Raw genomic sequence first — 18,232 nt, forward strand, 5'->3', positions numbered from 1 at the left:
AAAGGCCCCGACCCCGGCACCCGGCATGTGGCGGGGCGAGGGACGCACGGGGCGGCTGCCCGGGACCCCACCGAGGGCAGGGGTTCCCCACTCGCTGCCGCCGCCCGCCATCGAGTTCCCCGAGGAGAGCCCGGAGCCGCGCTTTGACGGTAAGCGGGGCTGGCGGCCGTGAGGAGAGCCCCGGGGGCTGTGGGGAAGGAAGGAGGTTTCCACTCCACGTTTCCGCCCCGTTTTCTGAGGGTGCCGGCGGGGCCCCGGCTCCCTGAGTGAGGAGGAGGTAAAATGGGCGCCTCGCTCCCTTCCCCTCAGCTCTGAGGAAGCGGCGGCCGCGGGGGGTGATGCAAGAGCGGGCAGGGCCGCGACCGCTGCGGGAGCTGGGCCGCCACCGGGGAGCCTCGTCTTCTCCGGTTACTTTGTTATATAGGCACTTATAAAAATTAATTATAATTAGGTTCCTAATTAGCATCTTAACCTTCTTGCTCAGCAGCAGCTCGTATGCCTTTTTGTGAGCCAGGGTTATGTTAAAGCTGTGGAAGGCAGGTGGGTGTGTGTGTTCATTTTTTGGTAACTCGGGATATAATCAGTTCTAAATTCCTTCCTCTGGTTTTCCTTTTCCAGAATCAGATGTGCCAGCAGAACTGCGAGTTGCAAATGGGTCACAGAAGTTTGTAAACTTCACCTCGACCATCCAAAACCAGCTGCTGCTTGTGTCGCTGCTGGAGCATCTCTGCCACATGTACACGCACAACCCTGTTCATTCGAGGTGTTTGTTCCGAAGTTAGTAAGAGTAGTGCTTTCTTACTGCCATATATACCTGTATCTTCTGTGGAGGATTACAGTGGAATATCAGTAAAAAGCTGTAGGTCTTGTCCCATGAGGCGACAGGACTAGTACTGAAAAGAGGCTGTATGCCCTGAATCAGCTTTGATGGGGGCTGAGGACCTGTGTTGTTTTCAAAAATAGTAAGCAAATGTTGTTGTTGCTGATGCAAGGAACAGACAGTTCTGCTTCAGCTAAATCATGAGAGCTGCATCACAGGAAGGGTAGCAAGGTAATTTTTTAAAAAGAGACTACACTTAGTGGAAATGTGAAATATGATTTTAAAAACACAGATAAAAGTGGGATTTACCATAAATATTTATCAAGAAATAGCTGTGACATAGTCTTCGCTACATCTGTCAAATTATGTTCTGTGAAAATCAGAGTAAATAGTTTTGGAAGTCTTATTTTCTAGTAGAATCCTTTGACGTAACCCTGGACCTTGCATCTTAGGTGTGAGGTGTCTCTCCTGAAATCTAGCTTTTTGTTATATGGCATATCTTAGGTGTTTTTGTTTAATTAAGCATATGCTTACTGCATTTGAGAAACAATCTAAGCTTTTTTTCCTTATTCTATGTAATCATAGAAAACAAAAATAGCCATAATATATTGCTTATATTTGAAGCCATTTCTAGCATCCAGTAATAACAGACAACTGTCACTTTTTCATTCTTGAAGTGTGATGTAGATGTTTGGCCCCAGGTCTTACTATATCTTTATCAAAAGCAAAAATACCTGTCAAAAACAAAAGAAGCAAATTCCTTGTTTTAGGAGAGAAACAAAGCAACAACAAAAAAGTAACTTTCCATAAGACGTATAGGTCGCCCTGTATGGGTATGGTCAGCTTATACTGATATGCCTGATTTATGATACAAGATAAATTAAGACATTTGAATTTTTAACCTGTGAATGTAAAACCTATATAGGTTAAAACCTATGAAGTTAACCTGCAAAGGCTTATGTGGCCTAGACCTATAAAGGTCTAGTAGTAGACTAGACTAAATTGGCCAGCCTGTACCTGTCTGCTTCATGATAGCTCAAGGAAAAGTAAAGAAACGATTGTAAAGATTGGATCTTCACTGTTCTAAAAGCAGAATTTACCTTAGAAAAGTAAAATTGTCCTATACTGGTATCCATATCCACAATAAACTTATCGTAAATGAAGACAACATATTTCTTAGAAATATTTGGATTAGAGGAAGGGGTGCTGGATTTTAGAGCAGTAGAATCATTATACTTATTTACTTTATGGTATGTTAAATAATGTTTAGGGGGGAAAAATAATTTTATCTCTATAAAGACATAGACAGACCTATTTTGAAATCCTGTATCTACCTGTTTGATAAAGGATTAGGTTGGCCTGTACCTATAGAATTATAGGCTGCCCTATACTGATATGTCATATCTACTCTATCATGTCAAAAATTAAAATAATTTTAAAAGAATTTGTTGAATTGGAGAGGAGGAAGAAAAAATGGATTGTGGAAACACTGAATTCTTACCTGATAGAAGTATTTCACCGTTAACCATATACTTATCTACTTAGTGATATGTTAAATAATTATTAGAAACACTAAACTAAATTATCCAGAAGTTGAGTCTAATCAGAACTTGGCTTTTGCTGGTTCAGTCACAAGCACCCTGAGAGAGACAGTGTTGCCATCTCTACCCTAGGGTGACCAAGGATCTGTGTATGTTTTCTAATAACTGACAGCTCTGCCAGTAGGAAGACTTGAAGCATCTTAGAATTACCTTGGGGGGGTTATTTAAGCTAATAAATGATTGTTGAATACTTGAACATTTCACCATCCCCCTTATTGACCCAAGGGCCTTGGGCAAGATGTGGTTATTCCCATGTCCCCCCAGTGACCAGGGATCAGGCACCTTCCAAAGTATGGAGCTGCTTGATTTCCCTGTGTACTTCCATGGCAGATTACATTCCTCCATTGGTATAGTTTAAACTGGTTGCCCAAGTGGAATAAACCTGATTAATAGAAGAAATACATATTGCAGTAAACATTATCTGTTCTGTGGTTTTGGTTGGTGTATTCATGTTGGCATGGTTAGATCCCAGCCCCATTCCCCCCACACACACTTTCCTGCTGTATATAACTGTGTCCATAAGGATTGTATAGCAAAATTCCTGATTCCTTACAGGTTTGCTTTCAGTAAATTTTATGTACGTAAAGAGATAATGGGCTGATTTTGAAATACCAATACTGAAGAAACATCTTAAAGAAATCTTACAAGTAAGTTTAAGACCTTGGAACAGAGAATCACAAAATGTTAGGGATTGGAAGGGACCTTGAAAGATCATCCAGTCCAATCCCCCTGCTGGAGCAAGAAACTCCTAAATCTTTTTCGTAGTATCTTTACAGCTGCACCCATCTCCAGTATTTGTTAGTTTTCTCCCCGCCACAGCAGTGTTTAACTCAGACTGTGAAATATGCAGTGCTTTGTCAGGGGTGATGCTTTACTACAAGTACATGCACAAATGTGTGAGCTTGTGTGGGAATTAGAAAGTCTTGACAATACCACTTTTTATTATAAACATATCCTCATACTTGTAAACATGCTTTGAATTTCTCTTTTTACTAAGCAAAATTAGTCTAGAGGTGATGAGTGAACAGGTGGATGTTTGTATAATTCATCTACTGAGGTGAGAAAGGAGATGCCATGAAAGGCATGGCAAATGACTGCATTATGCAAACAGATTCCCCCAGAGCAGCTCTAGTTTGGTCTTAATTAGTTTTTATTGCTAAGAGTATGGGAAAGGGCATTAGAATAAGAGCGACTGAATGTTCAGTTTTTCAGATGTGCTATCTTTCAAATAAAGTTTTCTCATTTAAAAAACAAGTGGTTATTGGCAGGCTTCGTTTAATGTGACCTTTCTCTCTGTTCCTCTGTACAGTACTTCGTCAGGCTTTCACAAGAACAGGGTTGCTCTCCCCTTTTGCCTTCTGTGATGAATTTAGTACTGTAAGACTGCAGCATAATAGAGCCATTACTGAACTAATGAAAGCAGCTAATCGACAAGTACTTAATGGGGTAAGCTTTGTTAAATTTGTTTGGCAACCTCTGCATTAAGGAATTAACACATCATTGCATCCAAAGAAGCTTTTGTTTTGGGGTTCTTTTAGTATTGGATTGGATGTTTTCAATAATTATACAAAATGGTATTCCAGTTCTGTCTTTTCTGTGTGGGATGACACATTCTGGATTTACAGGTGCAAAACAATGCTTTTGAAGCCAGCAATATTTCATTCCTTATTAAATTCTAATTTTTTTAAAAAGTGATTTTTTTTTTCTTTTAAACACAGGCAAAGTGTTCTAAGTGTTCTATTGCTACAGCTTTTTTTCTTTTTTTTCCAACGATACCCCGGCATCCATTACAACTTCTAACTGTTCCAGTTGTTTGTGTTAACACCCTTGTTTATTATAATGGATTAATATTAATGGCAGGCATAATTTTATATACTGCATAATAGGCTTCAGGCTGAATCAGACCAGTTTGCTTACCTAGCTACTTCAACTAAGCTAGTTAATGTCGTCTTAAGCACATTTTAGAGCCTTCATTTTATCCTGTTTGCCAGCAGAACTTTGAAGGACAATAATCTCTCCAGTAAAGGGATGTTAGCAGATTACTGGTGGGAGAATAATACTTTAATTTGGTGAAGCTCTCTGCAGAATGAAAGGCTATCTGTAACCTCATTTTCTTTTAAGGGCATAGTTTTAGTTACTGTTTTCATTTAGCTGTTTGTGCTGATGGCATGGTAGACCTATCACTCTGTGGCATGTTTTTATGTTGGATTTTGTTGTTTCACAGGAACTGGATAATGGAGATTCTCATGCAATTGGGTATGTATTCAAAGCATTTAAATGATATTTAACAACTCCCTCCCTAAAGTTCTGTGCTCCACTCTTAATTTAACTAATACTGCTTTTCATGTTTCCTCTCTGAAACATGGAAAAAAATTGTAATTTTTCCAAACTCTCTCAGAACGATCTGATGGAAATTCCTTTTTCAATACAACTCTCATGGTTAGGGTGGCCATACGAAAACAAAATTTTCAGGAATAAATTTAGATCATTTGAATACTTACATTAACTCGGGGTATGTATGTGTAGCACGTAGGTTACTCTTACCGTAACTGTCCACGTGCATGCTGTTGCAGTCTCCTGGTTTTCAGCATGCAGTATGGCAATGCCAAAGGATTCTTTTTCTCTTCTTTTCATGATGTAGACAGTATTTTTAGATTGTCTATACCTGTAGCATATATAATACCTTCCTTAAAAGTTTCAATTTAGTTTAATGCAGCCTAACTTTTTTGAATAGGGGAAAAGAAGTTCTCTTGGAAGCACAGACTTCACGATACTTGAATGAATTTGATGAGATTGCAAGACTAGGAAAAGGAGGATATGGTCAAGTATTCAAGGTATTCTTTACCTTCCATTTATAACTTACCACTTTATAGCTAGTTTTTCTTTCAAATTTAGATTTGCTGTTTAATCTGCATATCCCAATGTTCCAGTTGTGGCTGCTTGAAAAGAAAGCAACCTTAATTTGGATGTAAATTGTTCAACCTAATGTTGAATTGTACTGAACACTTGTAGCATACAGCCAGCCTAAAGCTTCCCATCTGGTATGTGCCATATATAAATGACCGTTGTGGTCTCTCAGATTTATTGAGAACCTGATCAAGCAGTTTTCAGTACCTATCAGCTTTTTTTTTTTAACTGATGGAAAGACAGATATAGAGATATGTATTTCAGAAAGATTGGATTAGATGTTTGCAGGCCTGAAATATGGTAAAAGTATAGTATCCTCATCTTAGATAGCTACTTTCTGATACAAGTGAGAGGTTATTCAAATAGAGTGCAGAAACTAATTACTAGAAAATGTTTGGTTCTATAGGATTTAATAACTTATTAATCTAAACACGTTAAGATCTAATTTTGTCATATTACAACTGTTTTCAGGTCAGAAACAAGTTAGATGGTCAGTTCTATGCTATTAAAAAAATCAATATTAAGAAGGCTACAAGAAGAGATTGCATGAAGGTATCATTTATCCTGGTTTGTCTCTGTTCTAACTCTGTGCCTCCTCTAACTGATTTCAATTTGATTTAGTAATGCAGTTAATATTTCTCAAAACATCAAAAATATTAATAGCATTTGTTATACATTTAGTATTGTGTTTCCAAAGACTTGACCCTATCAGTACCTGATAGAAAAAAAGTAATTAAGAGGTGTTTAAGTCCATTAATAGTAGTATATTAACTTGAATTTGGTAATCCCTTCAAAAAAAAATAATCTTAATTTGTTTTAAAGCTTCCAAATCTCCTCAGTTTTTGTAATAATTTTATCTATTTTTTTCTATCAAACTATTTTTTTTTGTAAACCATTTTAATCATAAACCATTTGGGTTTACTAAGCACTCAGAATAAAGAACACAGACTGTTTCTTCTTGGTCCTGTTAGGTACTACGAGAAGTTAAAGTGCTGGCTGGACTGCAGCATCCTAATATTGTGGGCTATCACACTGCTTGGATGGAACATGCTCAAACTTTATGCCCAAAAGGAAAGTACAGCATATTGTGCAATTCTTGCATCCTATGTATAACCTTTGTACTATTATTTGCAGGAGAGTACTTCTGATAAAATAACTGTTTTTTTTTTTTTTTTTCTTCCTTAAAACACCAACAAAGCAAACTAAAGATGACCACCAGGTCTTTATGTCCCTCTGTGCGCTTCAGTCTTGCTTGTGTTATTTGGTGAATAACAAATGATGATAATGATAAATTTGGAAGTGTGGAATTACTAGCTTCTCTTCTGGTAGTATTTGAGGAGGATTTTAAAGCTGGGTGAATTTCAGTGGAATGCAATGAAAACCTCTTAATGCAAAAACTAGTTGAGTTAACAAGGAGAAGAATGAATACTTGGGAATTAACTATTTCAGCTACCGTGAGAAAAGGGGTGAATAGGAGAAAAAAAAAGTTTGTTAGGTAAGAAACTGGAAATACTTTAATGGGAAGGGAAAAAATAAAAACTTATTTTGCTTTCTGCAGGAGAGTTTTTAAATTTGACAAATTGAGTTTTATAGTTCTGCAGTGACAGAGGAAGCTGTTTGGTTTTGTTTTTTGTGTGTGGGCATCAGCTATTATCTGTAGCTGTTGAGAATTTTTCTACTTTTATGTTCATTTTACGCATTCTTCCCTGGTGACCTTCCCTCCCTGTCTTTTTTTTTTTTTTTTTTCCCAGTTTCTCTATTCTCAGCTCTTTCCACACTTTGTCCTTTGGTCCTTTTCAAACCCTAATCTGTTGGTCACTTTTCTTTGTCATTCTCTTCCGGAATGCCTTTAGCAGTTAAATCTTTTGATCCTCTATTAGTGGGAGGTTTGCTTATCCTCTATATGACCTTATTGTCTTCCAAGTCAGTGGATTGATGCCCAGTCAGCCTTAAGCACAAAAGAAAATGCATAGGAAGTTGATGGTATAGTAAGACAGACAAGAGATTTTAACCGTGATACTGAGAATGTTGAAGGATGCATCTTTAGTGCTAGGAATACTTCACAAGAATTTAATGTCAATAATGTTAATATATAACTAGATCTACATGTGGGTATTGTGGTTCTTAATGTTTTTCTTTGGCTTACAAGATGGGTATTTCATATTTGCTTTTGAAACCTATGTGTGCTAAAACAAATTCGTTATTCATATAAATAAGAAATTTTAATGAAAATTATTTCAGGTGTTTTCAAAACAGCAGCAAGGTGATGCAAAAGGTGGTTTCTTATGGAGTTGCTTCTTTAACTGTGTATTATTGTACACATTGTAAGCCCTGATTTTGAATTGGCTAAGTTATTAATGAAATCTGGGTGAATGTAAGGAAACACAGTCCAACATTTTCAGTGATTGCTTATAACATTTATTTTCCTTTCCTATAAAGAAGAATGAAAAACAAATTACTGAGGTTCCTAGTAGACTAAGAGATGGCTTTTGCATTAGCAGAGAGAGAGAGAGAGAGATCTGCAGATAATGAAGTTAAGTTCAGTAAGATGATATAGATTAAATGTTAATTTGCAGTACCCATCTGCATGTGTTGTTTTGTAAAATACCATTTATCTTTTCATCCAATAGATAAGACAATATTGAAGTTGCAGTCGTTATCTTTGGAGCAAGAAAGCGGCAAGTAAGTATTATACATCTCAATAATAACATTAATTTGTCTTTAACAGAAAGACTTTTTTTTTAATAACATTAAAACAGTACAGAATTCAGCATGTATTGCACAAGTGTTTTTTATTTCCAAATTATAACAAAGAATAAGTATTAGTTATCCTTGTCATTGTTTCTCTTCTGGTTGTATGAGCTGAAGAATGTTGCTGGATTCTCCTGCCTTCCTTGGATCTCTCAATTTCAGAGTGCCTGAGTGTTGAACTGAGCTTCAAGTTTACTTCAAAAGTTCTGTAGTATTCACCAACACCGATTTATACTGTGGAGTCTTATTAGAGGAAAGTGGCCTTTTGTTTCTCAGAAGTATTGATTGGCCCTTTTCATAAAGAGACAGAGTCCAATGAGGTATCTTATAGTGTAACTTCCTAACTGAGAAGGAATGGATCATCGTACTTCTGCCCAGTAAATGCTGTGACCCAGGACTGTGTATACCTATGAGCTGTCTGGGTCAGCTATCACAAAATCTGTGCTGAGGGAAGGTACAAAAGGCTAGAACCTACAGTGCCAGTTACATAAAGTTTTATGTGGTGAAGCAGATGAACTTTTACTCTGGAATGCAGTTCACAATAAAAAATAAAGTTTTCAGAATGGTGTATCACAAATAGATGGCATAAAACGGTACATATTTTGATTTCCCTCCCTTTATCCTTTTCAGTAATCACTGTCGCATTCAGAGCATGGGAAGCGGTAGTTCAATTATCTTTGCTGACCTTACTTCACAAGAAGAGAAGTCCCGTGATAGTACCTGTCTTAGAAATCTGGATAGTGAATCAGTGCAGAACATGAATGTAAAGAATGATTTTACTAACAGTAGTAGTAAAGAATGTATGAAACCAAATGGATGTGAATTACCCCTAGAAGTACAAGAAGAGACTGTAAGTAATGTTGACAGTGGGTCAACTGATTTTAAAAATCATTCATCACATGGACCTCATTGTAGTCTGGATCTAGATGTTAGCACTGAAAGTAAGTCCTGCACTGAAGAATGCTCCAAGAACGATGTAGCTCTCTGTGGAGAGTTTGAGGTAAATGCCTTTCTCTTTAGATATACTTAGCTACTGTCTGGTTTAATGATGACTATAAAGTAGAATTCGGTAAACACAGAAATGATTTATAATGATAAATTTAAAAAAGAAAATGACTGCTAAAGAACCAAAATTACAGAAAAGTTTTACTTGTAACTTAAATTTATGTCTAAAATAAATTTAGTTTTTATTACTTCTTAGAGAAAATAATTAAGGAAATACTGTTCCTATTACACTGGCAAAATCATGGACTGTTATTTTTCTGTTAGGTGGAGTATCGTTTGATGCTTCATATACAGATGCAACTGTGTGAACTATCCTTATGGGATTGGATTGTTGACCGTAATAAAAAATACAATGAGAGAACAGAGGAAACTGCCAGTAAGATTCATCACTGTTTTTAAAATTTACATATCATAAAGCAAATATTTATTTTGTCCTAATTGGAAGTCCATTTACATGATTTAATGTTTTAATTCAGCAGTTTATAATACGGATCTTCTTAATTAGGTTATTTATTCACTTCATCTAGTAGCTGCTAGTATTGAACCTTTAATGTTATGTGTTGGTAAAAGAGATTTAAGTTCATGAGTTTTAGACAATTCATCAAAGAAGAGTGAATGTATGCCTGAGGCATAGTTGTTACCTGGAGAGATCTGTGCATGGACACTGCTACTTGTTTGGAATAGAATTTTTTAATGAGAGAATTTGCTCTTTCTCAGTAAGCTGTTTAAATAATTGAATTTTTACTTTGGTAGCAGTCTAGCTGCTACAGAACAGAGCTCCGCGCAGGCTAGTTTATCTGCTGGGGAAAACATAAATGCATCTACTGTTCCAGACAAGTTAAAACATACTTAAAAGCTTTCAAGTTTGTTCTTAAAGCTAATTGCCATTGGTCTAAAAAAAAAACTAACATTTAATCTTAGTTAAATCACTATTAAGGTAAATCTGTTGTTCCGTTTAGTCATGGAATGACGTTTAGCAGCTAACTGTTTTTCCCCATCAGCTGACTTTCCCTGATGTCTCCCGTAATCATAGTCTTTATAGCTTTCATAGGCTTAAGAGATGACATTTCTCTTCTAGGAATGACAGAATTGCTAGGGCATTTGGCCTTGCAAAATGCCATTTTCACAAACTTTCCACAAGTGACAGGAGAGAAAAAGTGAATGCTATAGGTTAGAGATTAAGAAATAGAAACCCAAGAGGGAGACAATGGTGAGTGTTGAAAGTAGCAGCAGACGTTAGATCTGGGTCATTAAAGTAGGAAGTCAATGCAGTTTAATAAAATAATAGTTTGGGAAATGGTAAAAACAATTACATTGTTAAGTCTATGTAGGACAGCAGCAGACAGAGAAGGTTTGGGAATTTCAGAGGGGAGCACAACTGCAGAAGGATCCAAAAAGGAATATTGCAATTTAATACAGACAGCATACTATCGTGCAAATTGTTATGGTTTTATCTAGAACTGTATTTTACGTTCCAATCTATGAGTTGCATGGAAGTGAAGAGTTCAGGAAAACACAGTAGAAAGAGATTAAAGGAACAAGATTTTTTTTGAATGAGAGCAGAAAACATGGGAAGTAGTAAGAAAGAAGAGAGGTGGGACTAGAACAAAAGGTGCACAGTGAAGAGTAATCAGATGTCAGTCATCTCTGATGCTGTGGTCAGGCAGATAACAATAAGAAAAGTCCATCAGTGTTTCACAGCATTCAAGAGATTCTCGTGCATTTTCCTTGATTTTCAAACTCCATCATTTATGTTGTAAGGAAGACAGTAACCTGTTGTTCTTTTCATTTTCATATACCATTCTGATCCTCTTGGAGAGTGATAAGAATATCATTGTTTTGGTTTTAATTAAGTTCATGAGTCTCTTAATCCAGAACAAATAAGTACAGTTTTACAAAAGTGGTGATTAATTTATGGAAACCACAACTTCCAGTCATTACTGGGGCCTAGCAGAATTCAAATTGGAGTCAAATATACAAACAGTGAGGATACTTACTTTCAAGTCTGTGATTGTTAAATTTTTAATCTAATAACTATGATAGGTTTGGACAAATCTTTTCATGCAGATGCATTCATGTCCCCTTCTGAATTTTGAGCTGAGTGACTTTCTACTGTTTCAAAATACCCTCTTAGGAGAACTATGGGAAATTTCATTCTTTAAACTGTGTTCATTCTATTCTTTTTTTTCATAAATAAACTAATTTCAGCAATGCATAGTATCATAAACACAAATAAGTCAGCAAAATTAGCTGAAATAATACAGATTTTAAATTCTTTTAAGGTCCATACCATCTTGTGGATGTCAACTGGACAATGAAAATTTTTCAGGAGCTATTAGAAGGAGTGTGCTATATCCACAGCATGGGAGTGATGCATCGAGACATTAAAGTAAGTTCATTGAATTATCACTTGAGGTTAAAGAAAACGAAGATAGCTTGCATGATGGGAGGATGAAAGCAACTTCATGGTTAATTTGAGAGGACCTGGGCTCTTAAGAATTTAGCTATATTATATATGAAAAATAAATTGTCTCCTCTATACCATTACCATGTTTTCTTTACTATATTTCTCAATTACTTAAAGTAAATTCTGATTAAGCTCTGGAAATGTTTTGTGAAGCCATTGTCTTGTCCTAAACAGGGATGGACAGATTGGTTTTATTTGGTCCTTCCTTAAACAGGGTAGGAGCTAAATTACCTAAAAAGTAGTCTTTCAGGTAACTATAAAAATAAGCAAAGACCTTTGAGTGCTCCTCAATTTGCTAACAGCAAATCAGTTAGCTTTTGAAAATAAGTTCAAATTATAGTTTTTACATGCTTATTTTTTGATAATTTTTCCTCAGTTGCAAATAACTGCTGTCTTTCAAAATGGTTGTTATCAAATGTAAGGGACTGAAATTGTAGGTGACTTCAGTGAAGGAATGAAAAGTTTGTTTTCATTCATGTTAAATGTAGTGAAGATCAGACTTAGAAAAATACACTTTGAGTGGATTAGAATAGATGTCCATTTTATGTTCCTCTGTAGTTTTTTGGAACTCTAATCATAACAACAGCTTTGACTTGCTGGCTTAAATGTGAAACATAGGTAGAATACATCTTGTCACCCCCCCCCCCCAGTTTAAACTCATGGAATTGATTAAAAATGATGTGAATGTGTATTCTGTGCTGCTTCCTTCAAAGGTTCTCTGCACCTGAGATGATACCTGTATGAGGAAATTACTGTAAATATTATCTTAGTTATTAACATTCCACATAAGAGAACGTGGAACAACTTAAAAACACACAATATTAATCTTCATCCTGGATCAATTTTAATTTTCTATGGGCTGTTTCTGGGTTAACAGTTTTTCAGTTTGCTTTCCTGTTTAGCGTTGTCATGGCTGTATTTTCCAAACTCCTGGTAGTTGTATAAAGAATCCCATACAGTTACTGGAAGCCTATTTTTGAGCCAATGCTTGTTGTTTTCGCCATACATTCTTCTAACAGTGATTTTGCAGATATCCTGCAGGGACAGTAATTTCTGTGATAATGTTAAAAGGAAGTCTTTCAATGCTTGGAATTCTGGGAACAGAAGTCCGGCGGGTAGTTGTCCGTGATTATCTGTTAACTTCAATGGATAGGAGAATCCCAGCAACTTGTTCAACAGCGCTGTATCTTTCAAATTTGGTCTGCGCTGAAGAAATGAGAAGAGTGGAGATTGTCCATCTCTTGTTAAAGTATTCACGTCTGCCTTATACTCTAACAGGAGATCAACTATTTCCTTTCTGCCACCTGAGCAGGCCTCGTGAATAGCTGTTCGTCCTTCACGATCTTCGATATTTACACTGGCTCCGTTACTTAACAGTAAATGGATGCAATCTGTGTTGACACCTAAAATTCTGCTTGCTTTAGATGATGCTGCACACACTGCAATGTGAAGGGCAGTTCTCCCACAAATTGGAATAGCAGAATTAATATTTGCTCCACATGCGATTAAAGCTGCTATTTCCTCAGTGTTTAGTGATCCTGCAGCTATGTGAAGAGGTGTCCAGCCAGACTTGGCAGTGTCCTTTATGTTGAGACAATACTCAAAAAGAATGCGTATAGGTGGAAAGGCATCATCAGATTGCTGGCCTGAATGTAGCAGATGGTCGTATTTGTAATTACTCATTTCAGGATCTGTCTGATACATTACAGTATGCAAGATACAGAGACACTTTTCTGTAATATGCTGTCAAGTTTGCTGATCTCTCTGAAATTTGCCTGAAGTGGATGTCCCAGCTCTATAAGTACTAGGTAAATTTAGTATGAGATGAAGTGCTGTGTAGCCTCTTGTTATTTCTGTAATACAAAACACAGTTTCAGTTGTTTTTTTTTTTAATTTAAAATACTTTTGGACTGGTAGGGCATAGCATTGTAACAGGTTGCAAAACGTTAGTTGTCAGAACAAATTTTACGGGTTGCTATGACCTAACAGAAGTTAGGTCATTAGCAACCTAACAGAAGTTAGGTCATTAATTCATTTTTGCTAACCACAGCTTCTGTGTGCCCAGCAGGAATGCATAAAATGATGTTATGCCTTGAGTTCCTCTATTTCCCAGTTTTATAGGATGATAAATGAGTCATCATAGTTCAGCTTCAGGTCACTGAATCTCATAGAAGGAGCATAAGCAGGCAGAACCATCATGTCTGTGATACAGTGCTTGGGCTTCAGGACGTGTGGATTACAGCTTGTATAGGTCAGTTCTGTCGTCAGATTTGGGTTGTAAATCAACAAAATTTAGCAGCTTCTTGGACAGATTTGCTATAGATGGCTTCATCAGCTAGTGACTAGTTCTTGCCTCTTCTCTATTTTCAGCTTAGAAAATGTTATTTAAAAATCTATTGTAACAAGGCAGTTTTCAGCATAAGAAGTGTATTCAACAATGATATGACTCTGAGTCAACAGATACTACCTCTGGTTATAGTTTCTGTTTATATTAATTACTGAGTAGTGTTTCCTACTCACTTTTTCCATTCCATGCATGATTTAATAGATCTGTTTTAAACCTAACAGTTTGTCTTGTGCTTTATATTTAGTGATTCCTTGAATGGAAGCCATTCCAAATTTTCAGCGTTCATGTGAACCATCTCTGCACATTTTTCCAGCTCTATGTGTTTTTTGAGATGGGAGGCTCAGAACTGTAGACGGTATTGAAGATGGTAGCATATTAATTCATGTAGTATCATATGATGTTTTCTTCTTTACATCCCCCCTTAGTTGGTAATGTACAATTTGCTTTATAGACTGATGATGAACATCAATTTGCCATTTTTGGAGTTGTCTGTTACCACTCTTGAGCGGTAACAGTCAGCTCAGAGACAGTTGTTGCCCATATAAAATTGGGATTGCTTTTCCTTTTACATTTAAATTTACATTTTAATGCTTATTTGCACTGAATTCCTTTCGTCACTGTACTCCCTGCCTGTTAAGAATCGCAAGATCCTTCTACAGTTCTTTGCATTCAGACCTCATCGTTATTTCATTGAATAATACAGTACAGCTGGTAAACTTTGTCATCTCACCACTCACCCTCCTTTTTCTGAATCATTTACAAATATGTTGTTCAGCATAGTTCCCAGCACAAATTCATAAAAAATCAGTTGATATCCTTTACCTTGAAAGCTGACTATTTATCGCTTCTTTTAAGTCTTTAAGCTAGATACTTATCTGGGGGGACCTTCCCTCTAACTTCACTACAGTTGAGTTCAGTGAGGGTCTGGACAAATATCTTTTTGAAATTAATATAAATGAGTTCAGCTGGATTGCTGTTAACTAGAGGCCCACTGACTCCTTCAAAGAAATGTGAGATGTGGAAGGCCCCTGTTGTGATCTGTTGGAGATCCATTTTCCCCAAAGTAATACTTGTGCCTGCAAGTCCTGTGACTTCAATTTTACTAAGATTTAGGAGTCTGTTTTCATTAGAAGCCACAACCATTAAGTGTTTTTTAATGATTTTTTTCATTAGGGAAAAAAAAAAAGGTGGGATTTCTTAAATCTACAAGATTCTTTAAACATAAATTATAATCCCGATCAAATGGTTACCTGGAGGGAGAGCAGATCTATGAGTTAGGGTCCTCCCCAAGCAGACACTGTTTCACTGTCAGAGTGATCAGATAGTAAAGCTTTAAGTGTTGTCATCTTCCATTATTACTTCATATAGCTCTTCACAGCATTTCCTCTGTCCCCAGGAGAACGCAGCAAATGTAGAGAGTGGCCAGTCTCTCTAATGTCTCTCTTGATCATATTGTTTGTAGACAAGGGACTTGTAGTTTTTGTAATGAAAATCCATAATTGGAAATAAAAGATTTGGAATCTATCACTTGAGCAGTGTCATTGTTTGCGATGTTGTGGGATGTCTGGTTCGAGAGTAGCTTTGAAGTAACCTCATTATTCAGTGCAACATTTTAAACGCACTATAAAAGCAGCAAAAGTTTAAGAATGGAAAAAGTCTTCTGTTCCATTTGCTTTCTTGCCAGTGTTCATTTTATTTAGTAGGAAAAAAATCTGTACTAAGCAACACTGTTTTCATTTTTCATAGAAGTGTACCTAAGTTCAGAAATTCTGTGCTGCAGAGACTAAGTAAAAACTTTAATTTGATATTACATTTTCTTTCATGTGGCAAGTATTTCTTTTTCCTAGACACATAGCACTAACATGTCTGCTTAGTGCTTATACAGCCAAAACACACAGATAAAACTATTTCCGTTTTTCCATAGTCAGCGTTCCCTACTTTGCAGCCTCTCAGCACTTACTTTCTTAGCAACTTTCCTGGAACAAAGTAGCATGTTGCAGCTGTGCTTGTCATACAGAAAAGTACGTCTGTTTCATGCTATGCCTAGCCCAAAGATCTCAGTCCTTCCTGCTATGTTAGTTGGTCTAATTTGCTGTGCACTCTTGCCTGTTAAGATTACTGTTCTGCAAATTTCCATTTCCTGCTGAGAAGAAAAAAGTACTTTGTCTTTTCACTAAATCTTTGTTTTTCCTGTTTTGCTTTCTTTACTTTTCCCTAGGTCTTTATGTGTGGTCTTTCTGTCCAACCAGTGCTTGTTAACACATCATTTGATAGTCTATTGTTTTCTATCTCACTAACAGAAGTTATTAAATAATCATTATCTTACCCCTCTGAATGGATGTTACAGATTTTGAAACAGCTTAATACATCGTAATCCTATGTATAGGTTTGTGTAAGACTTTATACTGTCTCATTTTATAGCCCAGAAATATCTTTCTACATGGATCAGATCATCGTGTTAAAATAGGAGATTTTGGATTAGCATGCAAAGACCTCCTTTCGGATGATGCAGATAGGATGATGAAGATTCACACAGAAAGGATAAATGGTAAGAGCAGAAATCTTTGTAGGTTTCAGTATTTAAGTTTATGTCATATTAAAAACACTAATACTAAATTCTTAAATGAAATGGTAACCCTGAGTTAAGTCTAAACTGACTTTTTAAAGGTCTGATGCATACTTCAGGTGTGGGGACTTGCCTCTATGCCTCACCAGAACAACTGCAGGGCTCTGACTATGATTTCAAGGTAGGGATTTTTTTTTTCTATGAAGCCAATTAAATGCTGTTAAATATTACCTGATATTCAGATTGTCTGATGCCTCATTGCCTGATATTCAGGCACTGATATTCAGATTGTCTAATGTTACACCTTGTGTCTATCTGTGGAACCTGAAATGTAATTTTTCAAAAATTATGTATTTAATTTTAATAGCACCATTCATCTGAACAGAGCCTTACGGTGAAATTACTGACTTCTGTAAGGCGTACTTAAAATTGGATTATAGGAATAAAACAAGCCCCTCACCTATGCATCATAGCTGGTAAATATCTCTTCTACCATTACTCCATTTTCTTGCTGAAACAAATTTCAACTAAGCTAAATGCAAAATTTGCATTTCTAGGTTCATCTTGAAGAATCTGTGTAGATCTGAATTTGAGTTGCTTTAGTAGTGCCATGTAACTTTATCACAAAACCTTTTCATATTGTGAAACTTAGGTGAGCAGAAATCTAGTAAGTCATTTAAAATAAGGATTATCCCAGAACTTTTTCCTCATCCCTTTTTCAGTCAGATATGTATAGCTTGGGTGTTATCCTGCTAGAACTCTTCCAGCCGTTTGGAACAGAAATGGAAAGAGCAGAAGTTCTTACACATTTGAGGAATGGCCACATTCCTCATACTTTCTACAAAAAATGGCCTGTTCAAGCCAAGTATGTTAAGCTTCTCACCAGTCAGCTATCTACAGAAAGACCAACTGCTGCTCAGCTTCGTGAAAGTGAATTATTTCATACCACAGAACATGTAAGTTATGCCAATAACCTCAGCCTTTGCAGGATAAAGAAATATAGAAAGAAAGTTGCTTTATAATGATCCCCTTAGTTTCCCTGCCTCTACTGTACCTGTATATTTGTTTTTCAAATAACTTAAGAGGACTGTGTGATTTTTTTTTTTATTTTTTTTTCCCCCTGACAATATTTAGGCCCCTGTTTCTGGTCTCTTAAAGTAGACAAATGGTCATTAGGCATATGTAATTTAATTAAGACTGGACACTTGATTTACATACCGCTTGAGGTAAATGTCATAAAAGTTTTTGAAGCTTTCTGTCAGCTCTGCAGAATCTTTATTTTCCCTTTCCTTGAGCCAGTTTTTTTCAATTTGTAATATCAAATACCCCTAATACCTGTGGTGCTGCAGAATCAATCTTGTTCACAATCCAGTACAGACACATAAATACATCAGTAAGGCTTTATGCTTGCCTGTATATAAATGAAATAAACTGACTCTTACTTTCAGGTTATTTATAATCTGCAGCAGAAGTTGAGACAGCAAGAGGAAGAAATAGAAAAATTGAAAGAGAAATTAAGACGCCTTTCTAATGAACAAGATGAACCTATGAGCCTAGGTTCTCCAGTTTAAGTACAGGAAGAACAAAACTATTGTATATTAAGTTATATGAAACTTTTTTTTACATAAAATATTTCAATGCATTTTGATTGTCTTGTCTGTTCTTTAAAGGCCTTAATTGTTTTGCTAAGGCAAATCTTCCATCAACAGAAAGGATTCCAAGTTAACCAGTACTGAGGGTTTTGGGTTGCAGCAAAAGAATAACTAAA

The 18,232-nt window shown here is 36.3% G+C and overlaps 2 protein-coding genes across 4 annotated transcripts; one reads left to right on the forward strand and one right to left on the reverse strand.

Moving 5' to 3' along the window:
* Window positions 1-15: 15 nt before the first annotated feature.
* On the forward strand, window positions 16-18,102 carry EIF2AK1 (eukaryotic translation initiation factor 2 alpha kinase 1). 3 transcript variants are annotated; one of them, XM_040574526.1, is made up of 15 exons: window positions 16-149; window positions 619-777; window positions 3,731-3,867; window positions 4,646-4,677; window positions 5,156-5,255; window positions 5,800-5,880; window positions 6,300-6,399; window positions 7,959-8,010; window positions 8,710-9,079; window positions 9,349-9,460; window positions 11,367-11,473; window positions 16,320-16,446; window positions 16,566-16,645; window positions 17,187-17,420; window positions 17,913-18,102. In XM_040574526.1, exons 1-15 carry the CDS (start codon window positions 26-28, stop codon window positions 18,033-18,035), a joined length of 1,938 nt encoding a protein of 645 aa, XP_040430460.1. In that variant the 5' UTR covers window positions 16-25; the 3' UTR covers window positions 18,036-18,102. The 3 variants fall into 3 exon arrangements, with proteins under 3 accessions (XP_040430460.1, XP_040430461.1, XP_040430462.1); XM_040574527.1 differs by lacking the exon at window positions 16-149 and adding an exon at window positions 504-540; XM_040574528.1 differs by lacking the exon at window positions 16-149 and adding an exon at window positions 2,450-2,711 and having other exon boundaries at window positions 651-777.
* Window positions 12,379-16,313, reverse strand: ANKRD61 (ankyrin repeat domain 61). The gene is made up of 2 exons (XM_040574533.1): window positions 15,149-16,313; window positions 12,379-13,404 (listed from the first exon to the last, which is right to left on the reverse strand). The coding sequence occupies exon 2, from the start codon at window positions 13,253-13,255 to the stop codon at window positions 12,422-12,424; it is 834 nt and encodes a 277-aa protein (XP_040430467.1). The 5' UTR covers window positions 13,256-13,404; window positions 15,149-16,313; the 3' UTR covers window positions 12,379-12,421.
* Window positions 18,103-18,232: the final 130 nt, after the last annotated feature.

Source organism: Cygnus olor, chromosome 15 (genome assembly GCF_009769625.2).
Source record: "Cygnus olor isolate bCygOlo1 chromosome 15, bCygOlo1.pri.v2, whole genome shotgun sequence".
NCBI lineage: Eukaryota > Metazoa > Chordata > Aves > Anseriformes > Anatidae > Cygnus > Cygnus olor.

What these genes read in the sequence shown, in the direction of transcription:
- EIF2AK1 (XM_040574526.1), top strand. Translation starts at nt 26, where the DNA reads ATGTGGCGGGGCGAGGGACGCACGGGGCGGCTGCCCGGGACCCCACCG. An exon ending in GATATGGTCAAGTATTCAAG is followed by an intron (nt 5,256 to 5,799) that starts GTATTCTTTACC and finishes AACTGTTTTCAG; the next exon opens with GTCAGAAACAAGTTAGATGG. An exon ending in TGATGCATCGAGACATTAAA is followed by an intron (nt 11,474 to 16,319) that starts GTAAGTTCATTG and finishes CTCATTTTATAG; the next exon opens with CCCAGAAATATCTTTCTACA.
- ANKRD61 (XM_040574533.1), bottom strand. Translation starts at nt 13,255, where the DNA reads ATGTATCAGACAGATCCTGAAATGAGTAATTACAAATACGACCATCTG.